Genomic DNA, 10,009 nt, shown 5'->3' on the forward strand with positions numbered 1-10,009 from the left:
ACAGGATGTAATTAAATCATGTGTAAATGTTGACAGGATGTAATATATCTTGTGTAAATGTTGACAGGATGTAATATATCTTGTGTAAATGTTGACAGGATGTTATATATCTTGTGTAAATGTTGACAGGATGTAATATATCTTGTGTAAATGTTGACAGGATGTAATATATCATGTGTAAATGTTGACAGGATGTAATATATCATGTGTAAATGTTGACAGGATGTAATATATCTTGTGTAAATGGTTGACAGGATGTTATATATCTTGTGTAAATGTTGACAATGCCACAAATGACAGGATTATCTTGTGTCTGTAACCATTAGCAGGATGTAATATATCAATGGATGCAGTCTGTGTTCAGGATGTATATCTTGTTTGTAAATTTGTCTTCTGTTGTGCTCGATGTACAGTAAGTCAATATAGTCTGTACGATCTATCATATCGCTGATGATATAACGATTATTTTAAAGACAATTTAAAAGAAATAACACTACGAACTCTGGTAATATTCCTGTATTGTCGAAAATCATCGGGTAAATAACGGGTTATGTATTGCATTTTCAAAATATCGCTCTTCTGTTTCGATGAGGATTCATTCATAATAGGCTACATGTGACTTTAAATATTGTGTAGCGGGATTCGACAGATCGTCTGTCAGTAGTTTATACCCTGCTAGTATTCAAAGGTCCTATGTCCGAGCCACAGTCTGGCTGCTTCATTTTCTCCTTTCCTGTTCAAAAGTGGAATTTTTATATAGTATCGATTTCATTGAGCAGTAGCCACTGCTATCGATTTCATTGAGCAGTAGCCACTGCTATATTGATGATTAAATTAAGTCTATTAAGAACAGACCTAGGTAGCGCCAACACTTTAAACAGGTTGGACACAACGTTAACCCTGATTGTGGGTAACAGTTACCCATTTGAGAACAAAAACCCATTTGAGTAATCATTTAATTTCTCAAATGAGGAATTATGTGAAGGAAAACACATAATGCTGTTTGAATAATTGTTATCAAAAAAGAGCGTCATAATTATTTAAAACGATCAAATAAAATACAAGTAACTTCAGAAGTCCCTCAAGGAACATGTTTGGGCCACATTCTGTTTCTTATATACATTAATGTTTTCCACCAATACATGCATTTATTCGCAGACGACAGTAGACTGGCTAATGAAATTTCATTCAGATAAATGCAACATCATCAGTGTTACACCAAAACGCAACAAATTACATCACAACTACACACTCCACAATCACACACTCGAGCAAGTAAACTCAAGTAAGTATTTAGGACTAACACTTCAAAAAAACCTAAAATGGGACATACACATAAACAATATCACCGCAAACGCAAACAGAACACTAAGGTTTTTAAAGCGCAACTTAGAAATAAATTCACCACATATAAAAGAACACGCATACAAAGCACTAGTCCGACCCAAACTGGAATACTGCTTTTCCATAATGGATCCCCACAACACAAACCAAATCCAATGGATGGAAAAAAAACACAACACAGAGCAGCAAGATACGTAAACAACAAATATCACGACACTAGTTCAGTTACAAACATGATACATAAACTCAACTGCCCAACATTACAGACACGACGGCTACACACAAGATTAATACTTTTCTACAAGATAAATTAATACACAATATAGTTGCCGTCGAATACCAGACCTTACTCATTCCAGCAGACCACAGAACCAGACACTCCAATCCACACTCCTTCAGACAAATCTCCGCTACAAAGGACACCTACAAATATTCATTCTTCCCACAAACAAACCCCTACAGATCACATGATGTAATCATCATTTTTGACGGAGTCATGAAACCCAAAGAAGAAGAATTTTTAGAATGCCTTACAACTGATCTAAGACTCTATGTTTCTGTGCATGAACTAACAAATTCTATTGGGTTGAATGAGTATTACATGTGTTCTATTTTTAGCCCCATAGTAAGCAATGGAGGTGATTTAGTTTGTGACTTTTACCGAAATTAAGAAAATTAAGTTTGTGCCCAACCTGTTTAATATTATATGTGTGTTCTATATAATATTAAATAGGTTTGGCACAAACTTCATTGTCTCATTTCACATAATTAAGTTCACACATATATGTGTGTGAACTTAAAGCGAATAGTCGGGCAAGTGACTGTAAAATCGGTAAAAATGGTATTAATATATCCGGTATAATTTCTTATGAATTAGAAAAATAAAACTTTCCGTCAAAATCGCTGTACATGCGAAGAAAATATAATAATATCTATGGGAATCCTAAAAGTCCTCCCGGACGGCTAAGAGTGCAGTTCAATCTTAACGCATGCGCAACACCCACCACTCTCCGTAGTAAACAAAACATGGCTACCGTAGTTTTGAACCAAAATGTTTCCGCCAAAACAACCAACTAACTCACCTAAAATGCGAAAGGAAAGGCAATGGAGCAGCGACAATCCCAACAACTGACTCGGTAAACATTACGACGCATGGAGAGTGTTAATACAACTTGTTATAGTGAAGAGAACAGTTCAAACGAGCACGCGGCTCCGGACCGCTACTTAACAGTTACTTTAGGCCTACTACGTACCCGGTACTCCCTGCTCAGCTGATTGTGAGTGAGTCTTCGTATTTTGATCATTATGTAAATAGTCCCTAGCAGTATTTTTTCATAAATGAGTGGTCACATATGGTCACATGTTTCATACCTGTTCCCCAATCGCGTAAAACGTAACCCTGGGGTAAATAGCGGTTCTTTAGTGGGGCCTCTTTAGGGGTAATGAATGCCCTGTATGCTACCGGTCAATTCATACAGTTCTGATGTATATATTTATAGATTTTTAATTTGTAAATTTTTGTTCTGTACATGTTCTGGTAGTGTTATACACATACATTTTATATAGGATTTACATTGTAGGTTAATTGGTAAAATTGTATTGTATATGTTCTGATATACACATATACATATGTACATGTAGGTTTTAGCTTGTTCTTTAGATATATTTGGAGGACACATACAATATTATTTCTGGTCATAATAATAAATAGTGTTTGTATATTTATTACAACTGTACCTGGTTCATGTGTATATGACAAACTTTACAGAGTTGAAATGTACTGCAGCCATGTATCATTTATAATTATTCTGAATTTTTGTTGGAACAATAGATAATGAATTTTGTATCTTTTTTGAAACAATATTTGATTCTATCAAATGCATCAGTGACACATTCACAACTTATAAAATGTTTTCTCTAAAATAAAAAAAACCTGTAGAATGAACCTACATTTATTCATTTATATATATTTGAAATTGATCATTTCAATTTTTGTCATATTCAACAGATATAAAAAATTGCTGGTTCTTTTTTTCAGGCACCATGCATGCATAGTGACATGAATACAGAAAGTTCATCCCTTGGACCTGTATACAAGTGTATGTATATATACATATACATACAATTAGCATCATATGAAGACTGAAGAATGTTGATTTGAGTGCTCTTGAAAGTAAACTTTTCCAATATGGACCTAGAAGATCATGAACAGAACATTTAAACAGTATTAATTTATTGAATGTTCCTTTCAACTGTAATCATTAAATAAAATTATGATGCAATACTTTTTCATTGTTTAACTTTGTAGAAATATTTGTTTATATTAGTCCTCTAGATCCAGTGATTATAATTCTTGCATCCATATGCCTGCCCATTTGTTTGTCAGGGCTTGTGAGATAGCTTTTCAATTACTTTTAAAATATAAGGATTTTTTTTACATATAGCAATATAGATAACATTGTCTTAATATTTCTAAATTCTACTTTACAAGAGAGTAGACTCAACATATAAATAAAACCATAAAACTAGCAAGTTATCTGAAATGTTAAAAATCTTTTTGTCTGAACCAAATTTCACATTTATTGTCTATGTGTAACTTGTACATAGACCATTTATGTATTAATACTGTAGTAACAGTGATGACAAACACATAGACTAAAATGTAGTATGTAGTACTATGTACATCTGTCTTTGATTTGAGTTCTAAACAAAAAAGTGGTACCTAATGGGAAGTTGTGACTTGGGCGGAGGGTGAAATACAGAAGAAATAGCTACACATGGAAAAAAGAAAGATATACAGTACCATATGGATTCAAAGTTGCTCCAAAATCAATGAGACTAAATAACCAAAAAAAAAGCCATGTAAACCCCAAATATGCAATGATTAGATCAATGATAAAGCACCCTTCCACTTCCAGTTATCTGTAGCTATTTCTTCTATATTTCAACCCCCCACTCAAGTTACAACTTCCCAACCTCATGATTCTTCTGTCTTTTAGCCCCCCCACCCCCACCCCCCAACACACACATACCTGATTGATTGTCATGTTATTTCAGGTTCCTATTCAGGTATTTATTCCTAAAAACCTAAAAGGGTATACACACTGTGTACTCTCAAAGGAGGGGAACCACTTCATTCAAAAATGGAATTTACTATTTCATCTTAATTTTGAAATTTTCAATTTAATTATTAATTACTGGACTATTAAAACAGTATAGAACCCCTCGGCTACAGACAAAGTACTGTGGTACACATTTCTCTTAATTAATTACTTTTCTTCAACTCAATCATCTTTTTCTCCAGAGCACAAAAAAGAACAAGAAACAACAGAAAAGGAAAGTAACATACATGTAGGCCTATATGTTTTCTGGAAATATATATGATGTGTTAATTCTCACAGCATAGGCCTACATGAATGTGAAGAATTAAATATTATCAATGTTTGAGAGAATTTCCTAGTTGTAATTCTATAGCAGCTACATGGAATGTACATTTACATATATACATTGTACGATACATATACATCATAAAAGTTTCTTTCCTTCCAGCTGGACATTCATGTCATCTCTCTCCAGAACTCAAATATTGTTTACAAAAAAACAACCAACCAGAGACATAGATAATTTAATTAAATCTCTGCAAAAAACTACACGAATAATTGAACACATATATTGTACTTGTAAAATATCTATGTATGAGCTAATTTATTTTCACATCTTTGACAGCTACATGCATGGACGTTCTATGGAACGTTTTCGTGTGGTTTTAAATGGGAAATTATGTTACGATTATTTGTATTTAACCTTCATGATTCGGTTGATGTAAAATACGACGAATGCTATGCTGCAATAATTGCCCCCTTGCCGGGGCCCCATCTCTGCATCGGCCGAATATTTGTGTCGATTTCCATGTACAAGATACTTTTATCGAAAAATGATTACAAAGCATTGTCATTAATGTAAGAATACTTCATTTGCATCAAATCTATCATCTCAAAACAACAATTTGCATACCGCATTAGTGGTTTATCACACGAAACGAAACCGACACGACTGAGAAACACATGTCCATGTTGACATTTCCACGCAGCCTCGTTTTCAAAGAGTTTGGAGAATTTATATTTAGAACTGTGCTAAATTTACACGGGGCTTCCCCAAAATTTCAATGGTCAAAACTGGACACCGTAAGCAGAACTTGACCATCATTATGGTATACAATGACTTTTGGAAGGCCAAAGAAAACATTTAGACTGGTTTCCTTTGCCCGACTATTCACTTTAAATATGTGAAACCATATATTGATTTTTCTCCTGGACAGATTCTCCTACCTTAAATGATAATTATTTATTATCAATCTTATAATCTGTAGATCTTTGGACCTCACCTTACAACATATTACAAGGACACATGATGGCCCCTAAAAGGAAAAAGCCCCCAGGATCTGGAGAGAACCAAACTGATGAACGTGAAGAGTCACCAGGTCCATCAATGTTACCAAATAAAAGACGCAAGAAGTCTCTTCAGTATGATCCAGTAAGTTATTTCTTTGGCATATCAATAGTTATTGATAATATGTCAATATTACTATTTCTTTCCAATTTATATGATGCACTTTTTTGCGTAGGTGCAAAAAATGTAAAAAAAAAAAATATAAAGCTTTTAAAAAATAATATAATGTACCGGGTATATATTGATGTTGATGTTTTGAATATTTAATCTTTTTTTCCATAATCTTGTATAGATCTGTCAGTGTATGTGATATGGTTTTTAGGTCACCTGACCATAGGTCACGGTGACCTATTGCGATAGCCTTTTGTCCGTCGTAGTGCGTTGTGTTTCGTGCGTTAACTTTTTGTTGTGAACACGATAACTTGAGTAAATGTGAACCGAGATTGATGAAACTTTGTATGTAGCTTAATATTAACAAGATCTCGGACGAGTTCGAGTTTCAGGGTTGCTGGGTCAAGTTCAAGGTCACTGCTACTATTTTTAGAAAATCCCTATCAGCACTCTAGCGGCTTCATTCCTTGAGTGATTTTGATCACACTTCACACATAGACAAAGGATCATAATATCTTGGACAAGTGTGAGTGTGAAGATGCCAGACTAAGGTCAAGGTCACTGTTACTATTTTTAGATAATTTCTTTGTCAGCACTCTAGCGGCTTCATTCCTTGAGTGATTTTGATCAAACTGCACACAAATACAAAGGACTGAAAAAGTTTGAGTTTCAAGGTTGCAGGGTCAAGGTCAAGGTCACCGTTACTATTTTTAGAAAATCCTTTTCAGTGCTCTAGCGGCTTCATTCCTTGAGTGATTTTGATCAAACTTCACACAAATTTAAAGGACCATAATATTTTCGACAAGATACAGTTTCAGGATTGCCAGGTCAAGGTCACTGTTACTCTTTTTAGGTCACCTGACCATACATCATAGTGACCTACTGCAATAGCCTATTGTCCAGATGCGTTAACTTTTTGTTGTGAACACGATAACTTGAGTAAATGTGAACCAAGATTGATGAAACTTTGTATGTAGCTTAATATTAACAAGATCTCGGACAAGTTCAAGTTTCAGGGTTGCTGGGTCAAGTTCAAGGTCACTGCTACTATTTTTAGAAAATCCCTATCGGCACTCTAGCGGCTTCATTCCTTGAGTGATTTTGATTACACTTCACACAAATTTAAAGGACCATAATATTTTCGACAAGATACAGTTTCAGAATTGCCAGGTCAAGGTCACTGTTACTATTTTTAGGTCACCTGACCATACGTCATAGTAACCTACTGCAATAGCCTATTGTCCATCGTGTGTTACCTTTACTTTGTGAACATGATGACTTGAGTAAATGTTAACCGAGGTTGATGAAGCTTTGTATGTAGCCTTATATCAACAAGATTTTGTAAGAGTTCAAAAATGGGAATTATTCGACAGTAACATACAAGTTATTGCCCTTTGTTCTAATTTTATCATTATGCTTGTGAACAAGATAACTTTGGTAAATGTGAACTGATTTTGATGAAGCTCTGTATATAGCCTTATATCAACAAGATCTAGGATGAGTTTGAAAAAGGGAATTTTTCGACGGTAACTATATTATAGAGTTCATGTCCTTTGTAATAATGCTATTATTGGACCTTGTGTTCTAAAGATATTGTGATGCTTTATCAGAATTGTGAATTTTATAACCCTTGGCCTCTTTGTTTGCACCTGGGGAGGAAGCTAAGTTTGCTATAGTTTATATTGAATACTTCTTGGGTATATTTTGTTTATTTTCTACTGGAAATTGTTCAAACTTTTGATTCACATTATAACCACAAGAGGGCCTCTTGTTTTTCTTAGTGTTATACATTTATAGTTATGTGCTTAACTATGTTATTTTAGGTTGATATATGTCAGGAGCTATATGACACAATCAGGAATTATAAAACTGAGGATGGGAGATTAATCTGTGAAACGTTCATCAGAGCTCCAAAGAGGAGGTCAGTATCATCTGTTTTTTGAAAGAGCTTATGATCTAAAACGTCACAAGAAAATTAGTACAGTTTCACAATGTGTAATGTATCTGATACTTATTCTTTGCTTGAAGCTTATTTGCCTCATGGTTTGCTTGTGTTTGAAAAAATGTAAAAATGACTTTAAAAAGTAGATACTTTAAACGTGAATATATTCGCGAGAGTTTAATTTCGCGCTTTGCACTTGTAAACATTTTGCAATATTTTCACGATAAAAAATTCTTAACTTGCAACTTAGTTTCGTATAGATGTACAAAATCTTTCACGAGGAGGACATTTCTGCGCTAAAAGGCATTCATGGGATAAATTTCCATCAAATCTAACACCAAATATAACTTGATGAGGAAATACATAATGACAAACAGTTAACCTCCATTACCATAGTAATAATTTTAAATGTATTTGTGTTACAGAACAGCCGCTGATTACTACGATGTTGTCAGTACTCCTATAGATTTACTCAAAATCCAACAAAAGCTGAAAACGGAAGAATACGAAGACATTGACCAGTTGTCTAATGACATTGAGCTAATGATCAACAATGCCAAGTCATATTACAAGGTAATATGATACTGATATGTAATGTTGTAGACAAATTTTACTGATACTGTGACTAGGCTTTAGTTGTAATGACCAGGCAAGATCACAGACTGATATTGAAGCGAGTTATAGCAGTGAATTTTACTCCCAGTAGTTCATCTTGCTTATTCTAGTTTTAGAAAAGGTTTTACTAAAGCTTAATTCTTATTACCAGTATTTTGAATAGCATGATACAAAATATGATCTATAGTCCAGACATATCGAAAGTTGAAAAAAATGGCCAGACATTCGGCCCGGCAAGGACTGTGAGTAAGCCGGACTGAACAAGATTTTGCTGGACCGAACAATAATGTGAATTTTTGAAGTAAACATTACTTCCTGCTATTAGTATCCAGGCAGCTGTTTTCATGATTATCTTATGCAGTTTACGTTTTTTGCCAGGTTCGGCACCTGCGTAATACTTCAGAGATGCCATTTCTACCGACTTCCGGTACTCAATAATTGCCGGACAGTTGGTCCGGACCAGATTTTAAAAAGACGATCCGAGTCAAATTTTGCCGGACATGTCCGTCAGACAGGCAAATTTCGCGATGTCTGATAGTCAGATGTTTTCAAAATGATTTAAAATGCAAATTTTTATAAGATATTCATTCAATTTACATTTGTTTTGTTGACTCAGTGGATCATTTTAGCATTAGTTGTTCAAAAATTAATTAATATTAGTTTTCTTCTATCTATGAAAAGACTGGTCAGTACTAGTGTATATATTTGATATTTTTCTGAACTCCAGAAAAGAATGTCAATATTTTCCATCATATTTACTGAATAATTCTGCTTACCGTTTCTGTAGGAAAGAGTTCCAGGAATACAAGGATGCATGTGACATGTGGAACTATTCAACGAGACAAGGAGCGAAGTGATATCTGAAGCTTTTGGAGAGACTGTATCTGGTCGAGCTGGTCGTACCTGGGAACAGACAGTGATGAACTGGACGATGATAAGGTGAGATCTATTTGGTATTTAATGATCAGGTTTTCATTATCTTTCATGAGAGGCGGTACAATTGCAATTTACCAGGGGTACATTTTTATACTATACTGTATGCTATTAAATGCATTTACTCCTAAATCAGGCGGTAACCACAACTAGGTTTTATCAGCATAAAGTCCGGGTACCACCTGATAATGAAATCCCCTGCATGATGAAATTCTTCTGGAGTTTTTTAGACATAAACATTGTCTCCTGTCTCCTGATAAACAGATAAAATTGAATATATCGTTTGGAAGCTAGCTATGTTCACTGTGATTATCATTTCACATGTGTGAAAATACAAATTAAAATTTAAAATTATGTAAAAAGTAGAAATATAAGTGAAAAGTAGTAATGGATCAAAATATGCATATAACAAACAGTTATAGACTCTAAAACCTGTCCACCCTTGAATAGTTAAAATATTATTGTCACATAATCCTATCCATGCTTGAAAAATAGGCATAGTTTTAAAGTCTTACGAAAATGATAAGTCATAGGGTTTGTTATTTTCGTACAGTGTTTTGATAACAATATAGTGTGCCTTCACCAGAAATGGTAGCTAACAGTAAAACTTTATAG

At 34.2% G+C, this 10,009-nt stretch overlaps 1 protein-coding gene and 1 long non-coding RNA gene across 2 annotated transcripts; both read left to right on the plus strand.

Annotated features, from left to right (window-relative positions):
• Window positions 1-2,142: 2,142 nt before the first annotated feature.
• On the plus strand, window positions 2,143-3,880 carry LOC138304699 (uncharacterized). Its single transcript, XR_011205628.1, has 2 exons — window positions 2,143-2,621; window positions 3,383-3,880. It is a non-coding gene; the product is annotated as an uncharacterized lncRNA (long non-coding RNA).
• Window positions 3,881-5,718: 1,838 nt separating this feature from the next.
• On the plus strand, window positions 5,719-8,484 carry LOC138304698 (protein polybromo-1-like). The gene is made up of 3 exons (XM_069244925.1): window positions 5,719-5,877; window positions 7,728-7,825; window positions 8,272-8,484. The coding sequence occupies exons 1-3, from the start codon at window positions 5,752-5,754 to the stop codon at window positions 8,426-8,428; spliced, it is 381 nt and encodes a 126-aa protein (XP_069101026.1). The 5' UTR covers window positions 5,719-5,751; the 3' UTR covers window positions 8,429-8,484.
• Window positions 8,485-10,009: the final 1,525 nt, after the last annotated feature.

This window comes from Argopecten irradians, chromosome 12 (assembly GCF_041381155.1).
Source record: "Argopecten irradians isolate NY chromosome 12, Ai_NY, whole genome shotgun sequence".
Classification (NCBI taxonomy): Eukaryota; Metazoa; Mollusca; class Bivalvia; order Pectinida; family Pectinidae; genus Argopecten; species Argopecten irradians.

What these genes read in the sequence shown, in the direction of transcription:
- LOC138304698 (XM_069244925.1), top strand. Translation starts at nt 5,752, where the DNA reads ATGATGGCCCCTAAAAGGAAAAAGCCCCCAGGATCTGGAGAGAACCAA. An exon ending in AGTCTCTTCAGTATGATCCA is followed by an intron (nt 5,878 to 7,727) that starts GTAAGTTATTTC and finishes ATGTTATTTTAG; the next exon opens with GTTGATATATGTCAGGAGCT. An exon ending in ATCAGAGCTCCAAAGAGGAG is followed by an intron (nt 7,826 to 8,271) that starts GTCAGTATCATC and finishes TTTGTGTTACAG; the next exon opens with AACAGCCGCTGATTACTACG.